The sequence below is a fragment of the Coregonus lavaretus genome (genome assembly GCF_964263955.1).
Source record: "Coregonus lavaretus genome assembly, chromosome: 26".
Taxonomy (NCBI): Eukaryota; Metazoa; Chordata; class Actinopteri; order Salmoniformes; family Salmonidae; genus Coregonus; species Coregonus lavaretus.
In genome coordinates this window covers 24996369-25019833 of record NC_140013.1, presented here as the reverse complement: position 1 = coordinate 25019833, position 23465 = coordinate 24996369, and the positions used below count along the sequence as shown (strand labels likewise).

Below are 23465 nucleotides of genomic sequence, written 5' to 3'. Positions count from 1 at the left end.
CTTAGATATATAACACCACATATCTTAAAGCTTTTGGCCTACATGCATACAGCACAGCACTGTAGCAAATGCATTAGGTTAACATGTTGTGAGTGTATCTAGCTTTAGAGGCTCATGGCATGAAAGTCTTCTCTTAGAGATAATGTGTGGGCATCAATTCCTCACTCCAGCCCATTAATTCTAATACAGGTTTCATAAACGGCATGCAGAATTGCGTAGGCTGCCCTAGTTTTCCTGGAATACCATTTAGGCCAAAGCCAGATCAGAGCTGTTTCTGTCTCCTGGCAGCAGAAATAGAGCTTCCTTCAAGTGGTGAACAAGATGTCTTGTAGCTACCGCTACTGTACATTATAGGCTGATGGTTTTACTATGACTAGTCTGGTATGACTGACAGATAAGCAGGGGAAAGGTTATGTCCCAAATTATACCTTATTCGCTATATAGCGCACTACCTTTTGAACAGGACCCATAGGGCTCTGGTCAAAATAAGTGCACTATGTAGGGAATAGGGTGGGACATTACCAATGCCTCACATTTGGTATGGGTTAACATGTCAAGACTTTTCAGGAAAAATCTGTGTCCTCATTAAATTGAGTAGCATTGCCATGTTATCAATATCCTAAATGAATGGATGTACCTTGTCATGTTGCCATAAGGCAGTGCTGAATGTGTCTGCTACACAGCAATGTGAAGCACAGGATGTCCTTATCTGAGACTAAACATTCTCCATTCTGAACAATCATCAAGGTCAGGCATGTTACATTTTATCATGGAATAAATGCAATGTAGTGAAAAGATTTACAGAGCTTTTGAAAAGATTACTGGACAAACATGAAGTTGGACCAAACATTCTGATGGGTGACAGATTGCCAGACTATACTGAATGGCAAAAACATTCTGTACATGAAAACTGGCGTATTACATTGTTCATCTTCAAAGTAATGTAGCCTATCCCTGGAGAGACTCAGGACAGCTTTGGGACTTCAGATAAATCGTTGCTTGTTTTTTGTCGTCATGCTATCCTCTCTCATTAGATACTAAATATTTGTTGTTGTATTAATGTTTGATAAGATATCCTCTAGAAAGGCTACAGCTGCCATTGGAGAGATGAGGTGAGAGTACAGTAGAATATAGTACATCTGTGCGTGTGGAGTGGGTCTGGTTTGGCCTGTGTCTCTGGCTGGTCACATTGTGCTGAGTCAGAGGGCTGTATGGAACTCTCTCAGCAGTGAGCACCACTCTGTGGCTACGGGCCAACGGGCTGCCTCCCTCTGCCTGCTCTCTTGGGGAAACTGCTACCCTGTACTGTAATGGCTGGCCTGATGTATCTATCTACTACTCCTTACTCCAAACATCTCTATGGTCATCATTACAGCTTCTGATTGGAGAAGAGGAAAACTCCTGCTTTACTACCTCAGTATTGATAGGCTGGGGAGTTTTAGTGCTGAGGTGTATAACCGAGGTACTTAGAGTGCACAATGCACATACTGTAGCACTCCACGACCAGGGTTGGTTGGTTACCACAGCACTGTGCTTGCCCAATATCTTACCAGATGTGAGTTCAGCTCCCAGCACTGCCTTTCATGAGGGCTAGTTATGGAAAGATTGGAAGGCTGTGTGGAGGTGTTTTGTTTCGCTCTGTCAGATCATTCCTTTTATTTGTTGACAGTATATAATGAGCTTTATTAGGGATGATGGTTCTGAGTCCTTGACACATATCTATGTCCTCATTGGGGCTGTCACAACACTCCCATGCTGGTTGGGTTGGTTTCTGCCTCTCAGAATGGTGCCAAACAGATACATGTTGACGGAAGGAGAGTCCCAAAGCTTCCATTTAGTGCTCCTCCTAGACCTGTATTGATTGTTTTGAAAATAGATGTTCTCTAACTGTAATGTTTAAGAGGTTGGTATGTACTTGTTGGGATCACTTCTGAGGTCTCTTCACAACAACACTCATCATGAAGGGTTCGTTTCTACCTCTTAGGACCATACCAAACAGTCACACATACAAGTCCCAATGCTTTACTCCACCTACAGTATGGATGGATTCCAGAATGTTCAATATTACCTGTTTGAGTTAAACAATTTGACGTGTAGGAAGTGTGTATTTACTTGTTTACTGAATGCCTGTCTTACTATAGACACATTAACCATTCATCTTTTAAAGGGCGTGAAATGATTCTAAAGAGAGCAAGCTGCAGCTAAGAGTGGGTTAATGTCTGGCAGCTTCCCAGCTAAGGTTCACTCTCCTCGCTCTCGCTCTCCTCCATCTCTCTCTCTCCTCCATCTCGTCAGTCGACTGTTGCAGTAAGGCAGTATGATGGAAGCTGGCTCTGGGGTTGCCGCGGTGATCGGGAATGCTGCCTCAGGAGCTCAGGGAGAACCAGGAAGTGGTGACGTCCTTGAGGGGTGAGTTACTCTCTCACACACACGCTGCACTGTACCATACTGCTGCTATGTCAGCTGACCAGGACTCTGCAGATATCACACCCAGAAATGTAAAGGAGCCGTGTTGAGGGTGCGTGGGTGATTGTACGGGCATGTGTGTGTATTATGTGTACGTGAGAGATTGACGGGGAGGAAGAGAGTGATAGAAAGAGAGGAATTCTAAAGACATTAGTGATGGCTACAGTATGTCGTCCTATTGTAAAGGGTTGTGATGACAAACAAATGATCTCTTCTCTATCTACTGTAAGTATGCTGGAAAACAACCAGGCCTAGATAGGATAGGATGGCTCTCATTTAATCACATAGATCTCCAGCAGATGAGATGAGCTCGTTCTTTCAGTGCCAGTGTTCTTGTCCTTTTTAGCAGATCTCAGGAGCGCTAGCCTATGCATCACTTAGTCTGTGTCTGAGCCCTGGAAGGAAGGACAAATCTCAGGCATCCACTCTTCTTCATTGTCCCTGAGAAAAGTTGGTCTGAAAGGACTTTTCTCCCTCTGCCTAGCACACTGACTCAGATTTCAGCTGCAGGTTTTGTGAGGCGCTCCCTTGTGGGCGGATTGCATTCGTGACTTACTCAAAGGAAAGGCTTTGCTTACCCGAACATACACAAAAGCCATTATAGCTTTGTTTTGGTCCTACCAAGTGTGAGATGCTTCTTTTGTAAGGCTAAGTATGTTCTTTCCCCAGGATGTGTTTACTGTATGTAGGCTAGGCTATACTCGTCTCTGGAGCTTTCTGTACCAGTCAGTAGCCATTTGAGACTGTGTGCAGTTATGTGCTACCACCAGAATAACAAGGATGTAAATACCACAGGGTACATTATGTTTTCTAGGCCACTGGCGTATTGTCATCCCGAGTGGCGCAGTGGTCTAAGGCACTGCATCGCAGTGTTAACTGTGCCACCAGATCCTGGTTCGAATCCAGGCTCTGTCGCAGCCGGCCGCGACCGGGAGACCCATGGGGCGGCGCACAATTGGCCCAGCGTCGTCCAGGGTAGGGGAGGGAATGGCCGGCAGGGATGTAGCTCAGTTGATAGAGCATGGCGTTTGCAACGCCAGGGTTGTGGGTTTGATTCCCACGGGGGGCCAGTATAAAAAAAAAAAAAAAAAAAAAAAAAAAAAGATCTATTCGCTAACTGTAAGTCGCTCTGGATAAGAGCGTCTGCTAAATGACTAAAATGTAAATGTAAATGTCATGATTTGAGCACCAGAAACATGATGTAAATATATTTGTCTCACTCACTGGCTCCCTCTGGTGGCTTCTATGGAAAATTGTTTTTTATTTCAAGTACAGTACCAGTCAAAAGTTTGGACACACCTACTCATTCCATGGTTTTTCTTAATTTTTTTTACCATTTTCTACATTGTAGAATAATAGTGAGGACATCAAAACTATGAAATAACACATATGGAATCATGTACTAACCAAAAAAGTGTTAAACAAATCAAAATATATTTGAGATTCTTCAAAGTAGCCACCCTTTGCCTTGATGACAGCTTTGCACACTCTTGGCATTCTCTCAACCAGCTTCATGAGGTAGTCACCTGGAATGCATTTCAATTAACAGGTGTGCCTTGTTAAAAGTTAATTTGTGGAAATTATTTCCTTCTTAATGCGTTTGAGCCAATCAGTTGTGTTGTGACAAGGTAGGGGTGGTATACTAAAGACAACAATAAGAAGAAGCGACTTGCTTGGGCCAGGAAACACATTCAATGGACATTAGACTGGTGGAAATCTGTCCTTTGGTCTGATGAGTCCAAATTTGAGATTTCTGGTTCCAACCGATGTCTTTGTGAGACACAGAGTACGTGAATGGATGATCTCTGCATGTGTGGTTCCCACCGTGAAGCATGGAGGAGGAGGTGTGGGGGTGCTTTGCTGGTGACACTGTCTGTGATTTATTTAGAATTCAAGGCACACTTAACCAGCATGGCTACCACAGCATTCTGCAGCGATACGCCATCCCATCTGGTTTACGCTTAGTGGGACTATCATTTGTTTTTCAACAGGACAATGACCCAAAACACACCTCCAGGCTGTGTAAGGGCTATTTGACCAAGAAGGAGAGTGATGGAGTGCTGCATCAGATGACCTGGCCTCCACAATCACCCAACCTCAACCCAATTGAGATGGTTTGGGATGAGTTGGACCGCAGAGTGAAGGAAAAGCAGCCAACAAGTGCTCAGCATATGTGGGAACTCCTTCAAGACTGTTGGAAAAGCATTCCTCATGTAGCTGGTTGAGAGAATGCCAAGAGTGTGCAAAACTGTCATCAAGGCAAAGGGTGGCTACTTTGAAGAATCTAAAATCTAAAATATATTTTGATTTGTTTAACACTTTTTGGGTTACTACATGATTCCATATATGTTATTTCATAGTTCTGAGGTCTTCACTATTATTCTACACTGTAGAAAATAGTAAAAATAAAGAAAAAACCTTGAATGAGTAGGTGTGTTCAAACTTTTGACTGGTAGTGTATGTCAAATGTAATGTATTTATGGTTTCTGATTCTTCATCTTTCTCTCCCTGTCTCTCTCTGTCCTTCCTTCCCTCCCTCTCCCTGTGTAGGGCCTTGTCACCGTGTATTACACCAGATGAAGAAGAGAACCAGCCTGATCCACACAAGAGCACTACTCCAACAGATAAATCCCCACAAGAGAGCACAACTGACATGGTACACAGTCTATAATCACTAATTGAGGTCTGATACAAGCACTGTAACCTTGGAATAGCAGTCTCTGAACTCTACTACTATGTAGTCTTGTAGATACTGCTAGTATGGGTTTCTTTTTAGTATTATTGAACCAGAAAATGTCAAGTGCCGACTGTCTTGTAATTGGTTTACATGTCAGGAATGTTGAGTATTGTGTGTGTTGATTGGCAGATATTGAGTATTGTGTGTTGTTGATTGGCAGGTACGGAGTGATGAGGTCACAGAACTTCCTGCCGAGCCTGAGCCCACCCTGCGTTCCTGCGTCAGCACAGCCAGCATGAAGGTCAAAAACGTGAAGAAGTAGGTGCTCCCGTCCCCACGGAAACGGGCTATTATGGGCTGTAAAACGGGCCTCTAAACCAGGGCAGTAAAATAAAGTGCAGTAAAATGATGGGCTGGGGCCGGGCAGAGACAGACTAGTCATCTCACTCTCACACTACTATCTCCCCCTTCTCTCTTTCCCTGCCCTCTTCCTCTGCTCTCCCTCCCTCTCTCTTTCTTTCTCTCTCTGCTCTCTCTCACGCTCACTCTCTCCTCTCTCTCCTCACTCCTCTCCCTCTTCCTCTGCTCTCCCTCCCTCTCTCTTTCTTTCTCTCTCTGCTCTCTCTCACGCTCACTCTCTCCTCTCTCTCCTCTCTCCTCTCCCTCTTCCTCTGCTCTCCCTCCCTCTCTCTTTCTTTCTCTCTCTGCTCTCTCTCACGCTCACTCTCTCCTCTCTCTCCTCTCTCCTCTCCCTCTTCCTCTGCTCTCCCTCCCTCTCTCTTTCTTTCTCTCTCTGCTCTCTCTCACGCTCACTCTCTCCTCTCTCTCCTCACTCCTCTCCCTCTTTCTCTTTGCTCTTTCTGCCTCAGTGTAACAGCCAGTAGAATACTGATGAGGGGATGCTGTTGTATTTCAGGCTGACGTTCCCCAGAGGTCATTTTCCCAGGCTGGCTGAGTGTGCCCACTTCCACTATGAGACCGTTGACTTTGGCACTGTGCAGGTGAGGCCCGGCCCGGAACTGAACACACATACATTATTTGTTGCTGGCAGTTTGGTAATTGTGTCCTTGGCTCAAGTTCATGTGTAGCTCAGTGGACATCATGGTGAATTGTTCCCTTAATGGAACCGAGCAGTCTGTCCTAATCATCCCGCCCGACCCACATTCCACTCTTAAATTTCACATATTTGAAAAAAGTACAGATGGAATTTAAATTATCTCATTCATTAAAGTGATACTTCGGGATTTTGGCAATGAGGCCCTTTATCTACTTCCCCAGGGTCAGATTAACTCATGGATACACGTTTTATGTCTCTGTGTCCAGTATGAAGGAAGTTAGAGGTAGTTTTGAGAGTCAATGCTAACTAGCGTTAGCGCAATGACTGGAAGTCTATGGTTACAGATACCCATAGACTTCCAGTCATTGCGTTAATGCTAGTTAGCATTGGCTCACAAAATTAAATCTAACTTCCTTCATACTGGACACAGAGACATAAAGATGGTATCCATGAGTTAATCTGACCCTGGGGAAGTAGATAAAGGGCCTCATTGCCAAAATCCAGAAGTATCCCTTTAATTTGAATATAAAATTGGATACGTGATAAGGCAATTAGCAACATGAAATCCAATATGTCAGTATATTTAAAATGTTGTTTATGAATATTTCATCCAGTGTGTGTGTTAATCCACTAAGTAGCATTCATTCCTCTCTGATCCGCTCAGCTCAGGGTAAACCTGCAATCCTCAGTACTTGTTGGATTAAGCTGATGATATCAGCCAGAGAAATAGTGTGGTTTTCTGGGTAGACAGCATTACTGTAGGAGCATCCACAGGCGGTCAGTACTACTGTAGTAGAGAGAGAGAGAGTGAACTGTGGCAGCTTTCAGCTTCCAGGCCGTGGCAGGAGAGAGCAATTATGTGCAGGGAGTTATATTTAACACTGGAGAATGTAACCGCACATTTAATTGTATAAGATGTTGTTTTGTTTGCTTAGCTTGCACCTGTGATATCATCCCATAGCCTCATCAGGTGGTCTGGTGACACTTTAACTATAGATTCATTGCCATTAGAGACGGCACAAATTCCAGAGGTTTGAGAGTGAGAAATTGTTTTGTCTGTGGTGATAATTAGAGTCAGTCAGGCGGAAGCGATTGCTCACTCATTTGTGAAAGTGGCTGTTTATTGCCTCGATAATTCCAGTGTAATTCTGTTGGCTTGACAGCAGAGAGCAGTAGTCATCTACTCCTTCGCACACTGATGCTTTTACTACAGTTTCTAAACCCAGAGGCCCAACATCGCGAGACTTCCGGGAACGCTTGCGAAGCAGACAGACCAGACCGGGGTTTGAGAAGTGAAAAATTATTCCCTTGTAGAAGCAGTTTCTGCGTATCTTCATACTAAACCATCTTTGCTTTTACCGTTGAGAGAGCGTCACTGAACCGCTATGTTCGTAGCGTGGTATAACATGACCTATTACATGTATGCTAAGGGGAATGTGTATGTGTGTGTTTGTGTGTGTGTGGGAGCTCTAGCACAGTGCATTGTAACTATAGAATAGCTGACCTACTGTAGCTGTGGCAGCTATGATACATTAGATGTGTGGCTGGGGCGTAGCTACTGAACAGAAGTGTCTGTCTGTGACCTTGAGATCTTCCTACAGGGGAAGATGAGCTGAGCTAGGAGAGAAATATCACTCTAGGGAGAGACCAGCCATGACTCACTCGGACATTAACAGACCACACCCATACACACACTTAACTGTTTTCTTAAAGGCCCAGTGCAGTCAAAAGCGCAATTTTCTGGTGTTTTATATATATTTCCACACTGAGGTTGGAATAATACTGTAAAAATGTATAAACGATGATAAGCCTCTTTTTAGAGCTATTTGAAAAGACTGCCTGAAATTTCAGCCTGTTTTGGTGGGATGGAGCTTTGGCCTTTCCATGGTGACATCACCACGCGGTAAATTAGTTAATAGACCAATAGTAAAGAGTTCCAAACGTATCTGCCAATAACAGATAGTTTTCAGTGTTCCCCTCTTCACTCAGACCACTCCCAGACAGTCCTAGCAAAATTATTGCTTGAGAAATTGCTCTTTGCTAAGAAGCTATTTTTGTTTCTTTTTGACGATTTTAATTGAAAACAATCACAGTAAGGTACATATTGCAGTTGAGTCACTAACCTCGAATCAGTCGAGTCACGAGTCCCTATGGCTGAGTCCCAGTGCTCGAGTCTGAGTCACTGGGTCTGAGTTTAACAAAAAATACTACATTTAATGTTGGTTTATGTGTACATAAAAATATATATATTTTGAAAGCCAAACAAATGATTCGGGGTTCTTTAGACATATTTTGTATTTTAGTGCTGTTTTTTTGCTCGCTTGGATTGCTGGCTCGATGCTCGTCTGTTGCTAGATTTGCGCCTCTATTGATTTGGCCTCGGATTTAGTAGAATAAATCTGCCCAACAACAACTAGTGGCATGCTGGTGGGAAGATTTTCATGTGAGCATTGAAGTAGCGCAAAGACTTTCCTCCTGTTGCACAATGGTTATAATTGCCTGCAATATACAATAGTCCTTCATACACAGTCTCACACACATATTTTATTTTAATGTTCAATAGTTATGTCAAATAAGTAATGATGTTTTAAAGGGATGAATGGTCTCTTGACGGAATTGGCTATTCCTCCTGTCAGAATGACCAGATTATTTGCTACTTCTTTGTAATCGCCCACTGATATTTGTGTAGGTTGTTTTATTCCAGAGTGAAAACTAAACGGAGAAAGTGGGAGGGTAGAGCGAGATGACAAATTCAAAGACAGACTACTTTTAAATACTCAAGGGGAGAGAGGGAGACAATAGCTATACTGTTGTTTTACTATTAAACTCAATACTATTGTTTTCAATTTCGTAAAGCAGCTTGTGTTTTTTTACCAGGCAAAGCTAAATAGTAGGCTGGTGACTGGTGGTTACGGGGAAGCAAGAGAGTCGCTTGCGCGATTTGTTTGATCGGAGCCAGAGTGGAGCCTTCCTGCTTGTCTGCCCACACTCATAGCTTGCTCCCCCGCAGCTCACCAGCTGATGTAGGCTGCGTGTGCCAGTGTGGCGCGCCCTTCCCAAGGCTACCTAGAGAACAGAACCCTCCCTGCTCTGCGCACCCAGTGCTGCTAATATTCTGCTTATCATAGTAGCCAATCCAGTCAAAGTGCAAATACAAGTCACGGGAAGGTGAGTCCGAATCACCAATGGTCGAGAAGGCGAGTCCGAGTCACCAATGGTCGAGTAGAAGTCGAGTCACAAGCTATGAAAATCAGGACTCGAGTACTACAACACTGCTTAATTGTTACCCATAAATTATTTGATATTGAGATAAAAACAGCTGCATTGGACTTTTAACTGCTGTTATGGTGTTATAATTTACATGCTGACTTAGAGGTAGTGTCATAACATTGTCCCTGTGTTGGGTTTCATGACTCGTGTGCTTGTCCTAGAACTCACACAAAAGACCAGCAGGGATATGACTGATCAGGTCTCAGACAGAATGACAACATGAGGACAGCAGCCTCTGAAACAAATACAGTGGACTGGGTTGATTCTGCCCAAGATTACTTCCATTCTCTTCAGAAGCACCATTTTGAAATGGAGATGCCTGGGTGGTCTGTGTCCTCCTACACCTCTGTCTGTATGTCAGGCTTACATATGGGTGTGTGCTAACTGCTCTGGTTTAGCCTATATACTGTAGAGCTCCTTTGTCACGAGAGGATGAGGGAAGGTAGAGGGAGGGAGGGAAGGTAGAGGGAGGGAGGGAAGGTAGAGGGAGGGAGGGAAGGTAGAGGGAGCGAAGGAAGGAGAGTGGGAGGGAGATTGAGATGAGATGAGGGGATGGGAGGGACCAAGGGAGAGAGAAACAGCGGGATGCTTCCCCTATTTCTATTCTCTGCTATTGTGGTGTAATTGAACAGTGAAAGGATGTTGTGGATCCACCTTGTGGTGAAGGACAGACTGAAGGGGAGCATTTTGATTTAACATGAGGGACAGATGAAAGCAACCAGCATCTGTTTAACGCTGCTCAATCCAGAGGCAACTCCACGCTTTCCTCTGTCCTAAATATACCAGCCAGTGGTAGGAAGCTAAGTGACTTCTATCTGGAGACACAGGACTGCAGTTGAACACTGTCCGGGAGACATCCAGCTGTGTTGTTAACCTGACTTAATAGCTGAGGAGCAGTAAAGAGCCTGCACTGGCAGGTACCAGTATGCGATTGTGTATTCATTTCTGTTTCTGGGTCCAGATGTGTGTATTAATAGTTAATGACTGCAGGCATGTTTCTATTTAGGGATTTGTGCTGCGCCGTGTGAGGTTGTCAGTTTTAGTTGCTTGGCTAAAATGCGTTGGTAAAAAGAGTTGGGGGATAGATAGAGCGTAAACAAAACATAAGTAGACATGCAGTCATTTTACTCAGTTTAGTTTGCAGTGTTAAATGACTCCGCTCCATGTGACTCTGTTTCTCTGTCCAGACATCCTCTTGACATATTGGTAATCATCATTGATTCATGTTTGTTGTTGTCTTATCATGCTAACCATCCATCTTTCCTTTCCACATGACCATAGGTAATGTTATTGTTTAATTCACTCATTGACTCATGATTATTCTTCCAGACTGTATTAATAGTTGACATCCTCCAAACAATATTGACTATTTTATATTCTATTTCATATGTTAGCTTTGTAATAAGGTATTTTGCATTGATTCATTACTCTCTGTATAGCTACGTGTATGAAGGAGCTGTAGTTTACCATGTTATTGAGCAGTGATGGGTAACTAGGTCATATTGTGTTGGGTAACTCTAGTGTATCTAGATTAGCTGTTCACTGTTATAAATAACCAAAACCTCCCCTGCCTCGCAGGTCTTTGAAGTTATGCCTGTATTTGATATCAATTTATTCCACTAACTATTCCTGAGGCTTTGATCTCCTCTTGGTGTAGGAGTTTATGGAGTTATATGGGACGGAGGGGGGATTTTTGGTACATTTCCATAGCCTCTCAAACGCTGAAGGGGTTCTAAATTGCTTATATATTATTCATATACTACATTATATTTTGGGTTGAAAAAGCACATTCACACTTTCTTAACCTCCCAAGAGTTCTTTCTTATTGTGCATGAAGTCAGCAACTCTCAAGACCAAAGGACCTCAACACATTTTTTAAAGGGGACTCTGTTCTTTTTGATGTATTATCTAGATGTTTCTGGTCATGACAAACTAACCAATTTCTAAACATGATAGTGTTACCTAGTTGGGTATACTGTCTATTATTGATAGAGTTTGGAGAGTGGGCTAAGTGACCGAACATGAATTTGGTATGTGTTTTACTTTCACAGTAGTTCAGAAACAGAAAGAGGTTGCTGTATTAAACTCCTACATTATTTAGAGTGTGGTGTTCCACACTATTTTAATCTCTCTGTACCCATTCCCCTGCAGCTGTCCTTTGCAGAGGAGCAGACTGAGGGGCAGAAGGCTGGTCTGGACTCCAAGGAGCCACTCTTCGTGGTTCAGATCTGCTGCCAGGTATAGTGGAGCTTGAGGGCTAGGCCCTAGTTTCTGACCAATAGAAAAATCTGGAACATTTATCTGAAGCATGCTATTCATATCTTTTAGCCCTGAACTAACACACCTGATTCAAGTAGTCAAGGGCTTGATGATTAGTTGACAAGTTGAATAAGGTGTGCTAGCTCTGGACTAGATCAAATACATGGAACGGCTGGGGGTCCAGGTGGAGAAGTTTGAGACAGGCTGGGATAATCAATTTTGCGCCTTTTGTACAGTAGCTTTGTCCTAGATTCCTTCACTGTTTTTCTCAGTCTGGTCTCATTTCAGGCTCACTCTTGTCTCTGTGTTTGTGTCTCAGAGTCGGAGCTGGCTGGTGAAGCGATCCTATGAAGACTTCCGTGTGCTGGACAAACACCTCCACCTTTGTATCTATGACAGACGCTTCTCCAAACTCACTGAGCTGCCCCGCTTTGACTCTCTGAAGGACACAGTAGAGGTAGGAGTCAGTCAACAGGACTAAATCTTACTACTGGGAATATTTTACTATCTGCTGTGAATGAGACCGGTTGTATCCCAAATGACACCCCATTCCCTAAATAGTGTACTACTTTTGACCAGTGCACAGGAAACTGGTCAAAACTAGTAGACTACTTAGGGAATAGGGTGCCATTGGGACACTTCCACAGTCATAGTTAGATTACATCAGTTATCTCCCCTGGCGTTGCATTCAACCTAACTCATTCCTGCTGGTTATATTCTCCTCAGGAAATAACCAAGATGTTGGCAGCCTACCTGTCCCGTCTCTCAGCCATCGCTGACAACAAGATCAACTGTGGTCCAGTGCTGACATGGATGGAGGTGGGCTACTCATGTTTCTCTTTATTCAATTAGACCATGCAGAATTCAATTTTCCATAGATAGTAATAGATCCATCTGATGTCTTTGCTAAACTCCATTATGTAGTTTTTTTTAGTATTTTGTAGACTCAGCCTGTGTTTTTGTCTCTCAGATTGATAACAAGGGCAACCACATGCTGGTAGCTGAGGAGTCCTCCATCAATGTTCCTGCCATCGCCGCAGCCCACGTCACCAAACGCTACATTGCCCAGGCCACAGACGAGCTGACCTTTGAGGTGACCTGTCTGGGCATCTTTGATTGGACAGGACAGGAAAGGGGAGGGGTTTAGGGAACAGTGGGGAGATATGGGGATACATTCACTAGGGGATTTGTACACATTCTGCCGTGGTTGTTGATGTTTTTAAACCCCTTCAAACTGCTATACTCTCTGAGTTGTCTTTTCTGTGTTGTACCTGTTCTAGGTAGGGGACATTGTGTCAGTCATTGACATGCCTCCTAAAGAGGACACTGGCTGGTGGAGAGGGAAACATGGTTTTCAGGTAAAACCCCTCAAATAAGTCAGTGACTCAAACAGCTTTGTCTGTCCCTTCATACTAGTGACCCATTTTCTGCATCCCACACTCTACTGTACATGGAGGTTACTATCACTTACTCTTCCTTAGATTGTATCTGGTGCATATAGAGCGCAGGAGAGTGTTACTATTCCTCCTTCTGTTTCTCTCTGTGCAGGTTGGCTTCTTCCCCTGTGACTGTGTGGAGCTGATCAGTGACAGGATTCCTCCCTGTGTATCCAGCTCTGTGCCAAAACCAGGTGCTGTGACCTGTTTTACAGCAACAATATGTTGTCCTCCCTCTTCTCTATGATTAATGTATAATTGACTGGAGGGGACTCTTAAAGTGTTTCTGAAAGAATGAGGTGAGTCTGGCGTGTGTGTGCATTCGGAAAGTATTCCGACCCTTTCCCTTATTCCACATTTTGTTACGTTACAGCCTTATTCTAAAATGTATTAAATTAAATGTTTTACTCATCAATCTACACACAATACCCCATCATTTCTTTGTAAATGTATTACAATTTAAAAACAGAAATACCTTATTTACATAAGTATTCAGACCCTTTGCTATGAGACTCGAAATTGAACTCAGGTGCATCCTGTTTCCATTGATCATCCTTGAGATGTTTCTACAACTTGATTGGAATTCACCTGTGGTAAATTCAATTCATTTGACATGATTTGGAAAGGCACACACCTGTCTACACTACGGGTCAAAAGTTTTAGAACACCTGCTCATTCAAAGGTTTTTCTTTATTTTTACTATTTTCTACATTGTAGAATAATAGTGAAGACATCAAAACTATGAAATAACACAAATGGAATCATGTAGTAACCCAAAAAGTGTTAAACAGATCAAAATATATGTTATATTTGAGATTCTTCAAAAAGCCACCCTTTACCTTGATGACAGCTTTGCACACGCTTGGCATTCTCTCAACCAGCTTCACCTGGAATGCTTTTCCAACAGTCTTGAAGGAGTTCCCACATATGCTTAGCACTTGTTGGCTGCTTTTCCTTCACTCTGCGGTCCGACTCATCCCAAACCATCTCAATTTGGTTGAGGTCGGGGGATTGTGGAGGCCAGGTCATCTGATGCAGCACTCCATCACTCTTCTTCTTGGTAAAATAGCCCTTACACAGCCTGGAGGTGTGTTGGGTCATTGTCCTGTTGAAAAACAAATGATAATCACACTGATTTCACACAGTCTCGTCTAAACAGTTGATGTTGAGATGTGTCTGTTACATGAACTCTGTGACGCATTTATTTGGGCTGCAATTTCTGAGGCTGGTAACTAATGAACTTATCCTCTGCAACAGAGGTAACTCTGGGTCTTCCATTCCTGTGGCGGTCCTCATGAGAGCCAGTTTCATCATAGCGCTTGATGGTTTTTGCGACTGCACTTGAAGAAACACAAGTTCTTGAAATGTTCCATATTGACTGACCTTCATGTCTTAAAGTAATGATGGACTGTCATTTCTCTTTGCTTATTTGAGCTGTTCTTGCCATAATATGGACTTGGTCTTTTACCAAATAGGGCTATCTTCTGTATACCCCCCCTACCTTGTCACAACACAACTGATTGGCTCAATCGCATTAAAAAGGAAAGAAATTCCACAAATTAACTTTTAAGAAGGCACACCTGTTAATTGAAATGCATTCCAGGTGACTACCTCATGAAGCTGGTTGAGAGAATGCCAAGCGTGTGCAACGCTGTCATCAAGGCAAAGGGTGGCTATTTGAAGAATCTCAAATATTAAATATATTTTGATTTGTTTAACACTTTTTTTGGTTACTACATGATTCCATATATGTGATGTCTTCCCTATTATTCTACGATGTAGAAAATAGTAAAAATAAAGAAAAACCCTTGAATGAGTAGGTGTCCTAAAGCTTTTGACCAGTAGTGCATATATGGTCCCACAGTTGACAGTGCATGTCGGAACAAAAACCAAGCCATGAGGTCGAAGGAATTGTCCGTAGAGCTCCGAGACAGGATTGTGTCGAGGCACAGGTCTGAGGAAGGGTACCAAAAAATGTCTGCAGCATTGAAGATCCCCGAGAACACAGTGGCCTCCATAATTCTTAATGGAAGAAGTTTGGAACCACCAAGACTCTTCCTAGAGCTGGCCGCCCGGCCATACTGAGCAATCGGGGAGAAGGGCCTTGGTCAGGGAGGTGACCAAGAACTCGATGGTCACTCTGACAGAGCTCTAGAGTTCCTCTGTGGAGATGGGAGAACGTTCCAGAAGGACAACCATCTCTGCAGCACTCCACCAAACAGTTCTTTATGGTAGAGTGGCCATACGGAAACCACTCCTCAGTAAAAGGCACATGACAGCCCACTTGGAGTTTGCCTAAAGGCACCTAAAGACTCCCAGACCATGAGAAACAAGATTCTCTGGTCTGATTAAACCAAGATTGAACTCTTTAGCCTGAATGCCCAGCGTCATGTCTGGAGGAAACCTGGCACCATCCCTACGGAGTGTCTTTGGGACAAGTCTCTGAATGTCCTTGAGTGGCCCAGCCAAAGCCCGGACTTGAACCCGATCGAACATCTCTGGAGAGACCTGAAAATAGCTGTGCAGTGACGCTCCCCATCCAACCTGACAGAGCTTGAGAGGATTTTACATTTTAGTCATTTAGCAGACGCTCTTATCCAGAGCGACTTACAGGAGCAATTAGGGTTAAGTGCCTTGCTCAAGGGCACATCGGCAGATTTTTCACCTAGTCGGCTCAGGGATTAGAACCAGCGACCTTTCGGTTACTGGCACAACGCTCTTAACCACTAAGCTACCTGCTGCCCCGTACTGAGTAAAGGGTCTGAATACTTACGTAAATGTAATATTTCAGTTTTTTGTTTTTAATACATTTGTCATTGAGTGTGTAGATTGAGGGGGGAAAAAACAATTTAATCAATTTTAGAATAAGGCTGTAACATCACAAAATTTGGAAAAAGTGAAGGGGTCTAAATACTTTCCGAATGCACTGCATGTGTGTGTAACAGTGTTGTATGGGTTGACTCTGAAGAGAGGACCACTCTGGCTTAAGTGTTTTTACTCACTGGGATTCAAATGAACATCTATTGTTTTATTTACAACCAAAAACAACATTTTATTCATTCAGTGTGTGTTTGTGTCCATCAGTGTGTAAGAAGCACGGAAAGCTGGTGACGTTCCTGAGGAGCTTCATGAAGTCCCGTCCACCACCTCAGAAGCTGAGGCAGCAAGGGATCCTCAGGGAGAGGGTGTTTGGCTGTGACCTGGGGGAACACCTCCTCAACTCAGGACATAATGGTCTCTGTCCCAGCAGCCTTATCTCTCTATAGTTAGTACTGTATAGAGAAAGGTAGTCTTCTCAGTCAATATTTTCGATGTTACTCTGTGTTGACGGCCCTTCTCTTCTCCTTTCTCCAGTCCCCCAGGTGATCAAATGCTGTACTGAGTTCATTGAGAGACATGGTGTCGTGGACGGGATGTACAGACTCTCTGGGATCTCCTCCAACATCCAGAAACTGAGGTAAATCCTTGCGTCACTTCTTAGCATCAAATAATGTACAATCATCATGTCAGTACTGCTTACGGACTTTTACTGTGTTGACTGTATGTGATGGTCTGATGTTGAGCGTTAACAAGTGTCTTCTCTGCTCTGTTTCCCCAGACATGAGTTTGACTCGGAGCAGATCCCAGACCTCAGTAGAGATATCTTCAAACAGGATATCCACTCAGTAGGGTCCCTGTGTAAACTGTACTTCAGAGAGCTACCCAACCCTCTGCTCACCTACCAGCTCTATGAGAGATTCTCAGTAAGGAGCAGAAAACTGGATTGGGACTGGGACTGAGGGGAGAGATGGGGGCAGATTGGGAAAAAATTAGTGGAGGAGATATTCTTAATAATATAGTCATCTTGGAATAAAACATGGGACATACTGTACTAATAAATAAGGGACAATTCTTAATCAGAAACATCCTCGTAGCACAGTGGGGTGTATTGAAGATAACCGTAAAAGGGGGAAACGACAGTAAAGGACAGAATTCTCCTGCTGGCCTAGTTATCAGGCTCTGGTGTTCCCTCCCTCCCTCCACAGGAGGCTGTGTCTGCAGCTACTGATGAGGAGAGGCTGGTGAAGATCCACAACGTTATCCAGCAGCTTCCTCCTCCTCACTACAGGTCAGTGGGAGATTAACTCACAGCACACCCTAGTGGCTCCTGCGATACTGCATTTTCTGTATTCACTACAACGGTGTATATAGTCACCACTGAACTGTGGGTGCTAAAGCGCCATCTGTTGGCTAACAGAGAGCATTGAACAGTCAAAGTCTTGTTATTGTAAGCTGTCAGTAAAGACGGGTGTATTCCACATGTCTGTGTTCTACCTGATCTGTAATACTCTCTGGTCTGCGCTGCAGGACTCTGGAATTCCTCATGAGACATTTGTCCCAACTGGCCACCTTCAGCCCTATTACCAACATGCACACCAAGAACCTGGCCATCGTCTGGGCTCCCAACCTGCTCAGGTATAATGTAATGTTCCAACCACCAACACTGTCATTAGTATTTACTGCGAATATACACTGTTTTGTAACTGGCTATGGCTGGCCATGAAGTTGAATAGGACACAACTGTGTTTCAGGTCCAAGCAGATTGAGTCGGCTTGTTTTAGTGGAACAGCAGCCTTCATGGAGGTGCGTATCCAGTCAGTGGTGGTGGAGTTCATACTGAACAACACAGAGGCACTCTTCAGCCCCAAACTCAACGCCCTCATCCGGGAGAGCACAGGTACAGCATTACCCTGGCTTAGGCAATCATTATAGGGAAGTTATGGGGACATTATGGGAACTTCAAAAACATTTCTCTCTCTGCTCCCAGGTACCTGTACCCTATCCAGGCCCAAGTCTCTGCTGGTGTGCTCTCCCTCCACTAAGCTCCTATCTCTGGAGGAGGCCCAGGCCCGTACCCAGGCCCAGCTGGGCTCCCCTGTTACTACCCCCGTTCTGTCCCACAGCGAGTACATCGAGGTGGGGGAGGGACCCGGGGCACTGATGGGCAAGTTCCACACAGTCATTGAGCTCCCCACTGAGAGGTAGGTTGTTGTTGGTTCTTCTAGAAACTAGTAGCCTACAGTACATTGTAGTTGTATAAACCATATATGTCTCTGACCACCATGTATGGTCCACTGTAGTCATGGGGGATGTTGTGTTATAGTAAGAGGGCTCCTGGGAAGGTGAAGAAGTCCCCAGTGGGAAGCTGGCGTTCATTCTTCCACCTGGGCAAGTCCTCCTCCATGACCTCCAAACGCAAGCTGAAGCGTCACCCCAGCGAACCCAATGAGATTAAAAGCATTGCACTGCCAGGTCAGGCCTCAACCAGCACTACATTGTCACCATCCAGTACTGTACACAACCACAAGGACCCTCTTCAGAGCCATGTTATAAAATACCTCCCAGTCATGTCTCTGTGGTTAAATGTATGGGTGTTTATTCCACTTGGGTGATGTGATGAAGTCATGTTTTTTTGTTAAGAAGTCTATTTTCACCTTCAGTTTGTACTTCCATATTATTCAGGTGGAAGAGGGGATAGTGGGACACTGCGCTCCACCAAAAGTGAAGAATCTCTCACCTCTTTGCACAATGTGGAAGGTAAATATGCCCCCAGTCACACTTTCAATCCTGTCAGTACCTGTGTTTCATAATAGGTGATAAACAAATTTAGAGGGATCATTTGTTTGTTACCTTTATTTTTGTGTTGTCTAATGTTGAAGTCTGCCTCTGAACGGTAATGCATACTATGTGTCTGTACTAGGAGAGGCCCAGATGTACCGCCCCCCTAGACCACGCTCTACCAGCGATGCCCTCTCCATCACATTCAGGGTTGACCTGTGTGATGCCAGGGTCAAAGGCGACCGCTACCACAACCAGTCCAAGGAAGTCCATAAAGGTGCTGATGGTCCAGCCTATGACCCAGCTGACATGTCCCCTCCACATCAGGAGGATGACCTTGACCTCTGTCTTCCAGCCCCTGGCATGGCCTTTCTGGACTTTGACCCCATGTCCTTCCAGTGCAGCCCACTGAGCCCACCAACAACTAAATCCGCTCCTCAACGCAAAGCAAGCGTCAACTGGAGGAAGAATGTCGGGGGTTCCAGTGAATCAGAGCCCATCTCCTCGTCCCTCAAAGTCGTCAGTAACTCCCAGTCCCCTGACATCAGCCCAGTCCATAGGAAAGGAGGGGAGAAAAAGAAAGTGTCTCGGGTCGTCTCCCCCAAACTCAGACGGAAGTCCTCTAAGTCCCCCCCTGTGGTTGAAGCAGATGTGCACATTGTGTGTGCCTCTGCCCCACGCTGTGTCTCGGACACCCAGGGTGGTGAGTCCTCGTCCCCTCCACCTCTGGATCTGTGTGAGGCACCCTGCCGGCCCCCCAGCCCACCAAGCTTTGCCTCAACTGTCACAGACAGCCTGGCTTCACAAAACCCTCCGGATCCAGGTCAGTGGCACATTAAAAACAAATTCAATTTTTGTTCATTTTATTTGTAAAGCCTTTTTAAATCTACAGTTTATAATTAATGTGCAACAATGTTTAACATGGATATGTACAGTTCTTATTGTGTTTTCTTGTTAGCTTAAGTTCTTATGGTATTATTCTATGTGTTGTCCTCTCATGTCTGATCACAGCGTTGTTTGTCCTGTCATACTGTAGCAGCATTGTTTGTCTTATGCCTCCCCAGGAACAGATAGGCTTGTGAATTCAGTGTCTGTCCTCCCTCCTCACCCTCTGTTGACGAGTGCTGCCCGCAGGCTGGCCCTGGCACTGGCTGAGTCTGCCCAGAAGGCCACCCTAACCTCCCAGAGGAGGAGCACCCAGCCCCCCTACCCTCTCCATAGACAGGACACCCCGCACCCCCTGGACAGACCCCCACGGCCCTCTGTTCTCCACCTCCAATCTTGCTCCCAGGATTACGGTGACCTCAAGGTCTCTTCTCCAGTCCCCCTCTTACCCTTGGCTGGTACACCAGTTGAGAGTCCTTGTGGCCGTTTCCCTGGCCATGAGAGAAAACAGGCCCCTGAGGGACAAGTGGCCATGAGTAACTTCACTGCCACTGTCAGTCCCTTAGAGGCTGGAGCTCTACTGCAGGGCAATACAGAGGTGAGGGACCAGAGGGAAGGGAGAGACAGGCCCCTGGGAGCTGTAAGACCTGTTCACCCTCAGATGGTGTCCTCCTCGTATCTCAGTGGTAGGGTCTCCCCTCCCATTCAATCAGTCTGCTCCATTCAGAGCCAGTTAGCCGCCGCTGTCCTCGCTAACACTGACTCGGTCAATGCCTATAACTATCGGACTGTTCTGGCTGAGGCGTCCATGCCAGGGTCTGTGGAGGAGATCCCTCCACGTCCTCCTCTGCCGTCCTTAGTCCATCAGTACAGCTCTGATGAAGAGAGAGCTATGAGGGAGGCTGAAGACGTGTACAGACATCATCGGGTCAAACCAGCAGGACAGGTATCTGGACCTCACCATCCTCATCCTCGGCCTGACTGTCTCCCTCCCCACCTGGCAGGGCCCAACAGCATGTACAAACCCACGTCTGACAGCCGCTACAGCACTTTAGGCCTCCTGCACCACCCATCTTCCTCCCCCCAGTACAGAGGTCAACCCCAACCCAGGGAGGAGTACAGCTCCAGCGGCCACCATAGATCCAGGGGACAATGGCATAGGACTGAGGATAGAGCCCTGGGGTACCCGGTCATCCGTAGGGCACGCTCCTTCCGTTCCCAGCAACCTAGTAGTGTTCAACTGGCAGAAACTGAGGTCCTACCACCAGACATCCTGTTCTACGTCCAACGTCCAGCTGTCCAGGAAAAGGAGTACCAGAGGCTAGTCCAGTCAGATGTCCAACCCCTGCAACCGTACTTTGAGAATGGACGTGTTCAGTACCGCTACAGCCCGTATTCAGACGCAATGCCTCTAGAGGAGTCTTACTACAATGTGGACCCTTACAGGACGAGCCGCATCCGACACAGTCAGTCATACACCATGCGCTCTACCAGGGATAGTGGACATCCTGGCTACCACTATCACCCTTCAAACAACATCCCACCTGCAAAAAGAGAACTCTTCTTGGAGAGCAGGGATCTAGAGCGAGTCATTTACGAGTCCTGGGACCACCCAGAGGGTTGTGACAGACTAGTCTATCACCCAATCAGGAAAGAGAATAGAGACAGGCAGAGGACCCAGGGCCCTATCATGTCTCCTTATGAGAACCTGGATCCTCCCGTCCCACAGAGTGACATCAGGGGCAGAGATATTAGTCACACCAGAAGCAGGTCAGACCCAGGTAATGCCTGCCTGCTGGCCATCGACAGAGTGGACAGCCAACGTGAAGTACCTGCTGTGTCCCCAATCTCCCCTGGCCAGCAGCTTTCAGACCCTAGTGATTACATCAGGCACCAGAGGGGTCATTGGCCAGGTGAGGAGCCAGTCCCTCCCAGGAGAGGGAGCTTCTCCAGGAGAACCCAATCCAAGCAGGGCACCTCCCAACGACATCAACCACAGCATTGCAATGTCCCTATACTCCTAGATGTTAAGAACATGGAGCAGGGTAAGGGTGGTCCTAGTAGAGGTTGTGACCAGGACAAGGTAATGATGGGTAACGCTGCTAACAGCTACTCTGCCCGATTAAAACCAAGCGTCTCCAGGAGACAACGATCACAGAGCATCAAAGAGCCTCGTTACTACCACCATGTCAAATTGCCTGTGGAACCAGATCACCCTGGGTCCTTCTCCACCCAGCCCCACAGGAGAACCCAGAGCACCAAGGCCATGCCCTCTCACTATGATAACCTGGAGGGGTACTACCCATCTCCCAAGCCCAAACCCTCAGGGTCTGGTAAGGCCATGCCAGGGCCGTTCCCTGGCCACGGCTGCATGCCCCCACACAGCCACAGACTGCTTTCCCAGGCCCTAGGGGGCCACAGGGCCTTCCTGCAGTCAGGCCTCAGGCCAGAAGCTGGAGTCTACGCTGAGTGATTCAGTCCTCTAATCACACCAGAAGAGGCCAGGTTGGCATACATCACAAACTCAAAAGATTAATGTTGATGTTTATAAAAATGGAAAAAAATGCATACAGGTATAAACCTTCATAAACTGTTTTTAAGAAAATGTAGAATTGACATGAATGGGTGGGCCATACTCTTGGTAACATGTAGATAGCAAAGAAAGAGGTAAATTATTTTCTCATAAACTACAATGGGACTGCAAAAGGTAAGATTTTGAAAGCTTGTTTTGTGAAATGGTTTATGAAGGTTTTGTATAATTGTTATGTCCAAAGGATAATTATAATTTAATGTCCGTGAGATAATATTGTCCAACAAACAGAAAATGCAATTTTAAATATCTGCCAAATATTGTTAATCTTATGAGCAATAATAAGATAGAATGTCTTACTGGGCATACTGCCAACGTGATATTGTTTGCCTAGTTAATTTAGATAATTTACGGCCTAACTGAAGAAACATGCACTTTTTAAAATAATTATAGTAAATGAGAACCATGCATAGAGCTCTTTTGACTTTTATGTTTTGCAATTCCACTGATTCTTCACTGAAGGTCTTTGGTAACATTAGCACTTTTGGTGTTATTTAGTTCATACAATAATGGAAGACACAGAGGACATTTCTTCAACGGCACTTCTCTCACCTTCACAAAACAAGACACTCAGACATGGAAAGATTAAGGAGGACTGTGACCACAGTTAGGGTCCATCTGTCATCTTACCAGAATAAATAAATTCCAAATGTGTACGTGTGCTGCAAATGTGAAAGAAGTGTATGTCAATGCACTCCTCACATTAACAGGAAGCTGTGATGCTTTATGACATTGTGGTGTATTATGAGAGGACATTAGTTTCTCTCTTTGTAGGGATATTTTAATGGTATGTCATGTTTTAACTGTTGCTTTACTCTTTTGTTCTAGTTTTTTATTCATTCAATATGTTATTTCAAACCCAACCCTCTGTAAATGAGGAGATATTGATAAGACATTTTTCTTTTTTCATGAGAATATAAATTAAAAATACATAATATTGTATAACATGCTATGGAAAATTTGGCTGAATTGATTTGATATTTTGGAATGCACATCTAATTAAGTAATTGGTTGGAGCAAAAATGCATACTCACTGGGCTTTGCATTTGCTACTGTGCAGATTCAGATAAGTTTAAGCATTAGACAGCAGAGGGCACTGCAGTATTGCAGAGAAAGTGGTTCACTAATAATGTCTGAATCTCTAGTGGAGATAGAAGTCATGTTTTTATTTAATTTTTGATAATCACTTTAAATGAGTTTGTCATGAAGTCTGTCTCGTTCCTTTAG

At 44.8% G+C, this 23465-nt stretch overlaps 1 protein-coding gene across 2 annotated transcripts in view; it reads left to right on the top strand.

Moving 5' to 3' along the window:
• The window catches only part of LOC311101731 (rho GTPase-activating protein 32-like), a 28990-nt gene extending 5802 nt beyond the window's left edge, over window positions 1-23188 (top strand). Inside the window, exons 2-22 of one of the 2 annotated variants that reach the window (XM_084142900.1) lie at window positions 2296-2409; window positions 5017-5122; window positions 5364-5461; window positions 6060-6144; window positions 11622-11708; window positions 12049-12186; window positions 12456-12548; window positions 12700-12822; window positions 13010-13087; window positions 13278-13359; window positions 16250-16399; window positions 16520-16622; window positions 16764-16908; window positions 17191-17273; window positions 17513-17620; window positions 17737-17882; window positions 17973-18186; window positions 18309-18457; window positions 18668-18742; window positions 18906-19586; window positions 19828-23188. In XM_084142900.1, coding sequence (XP_083999026.1) covers window positions 2318-2409; window positions 5017-5122; window positions 5364-5461; window positions 6060-6144; window positions 11622-11708; window positions 12049-12186; window positions 12456-12548; window positions 12700-12822; window positions 13010-13087; window positions 13278-13359; window positions 16250-16399; window positions 16520-16622; window positions 16764-16908; window positions 17191-17273; window positions 17513-17620; window positions 17737-17882; window positions 17973-18186; window positions 18309-18457; window positions 18668-18742; window positions 18906-19586; window positions 19828-22121 — 5130 coding nt within the window. In that variant the 5' untranslated portion in view covers window positions 2296-2317 and the 3' untranslated portion in view covers window positions 22122-23188. Of the gene's footprint in view, window positions 1-2295; window positions 2410-5016; window positions 5123-5363; window positions 5462-6012; window positions 6145-11621; window positions 11709-12048; window positions 12187-12455; window positions 12549-12699; window positions 12823-13009; window positions 13088-13277; window positions 13360-16249; window positions 16400-16519; window positions 16623-16763; window positions 16909-17190; window positions 17274-17512; window positions 17621-17736; window positions 17883-17972; window positions 18187-18308; window positions 18458-18667; window positions 18743-18905; window positions 19587-19827 lie in introns of those variants that run through there. The other variant, XM_084142901.1, reaches the window with a different exon arrangement.
• The last annotated feature ends 277 nt before the right edge of the window (window positions 23189-23465 follow it).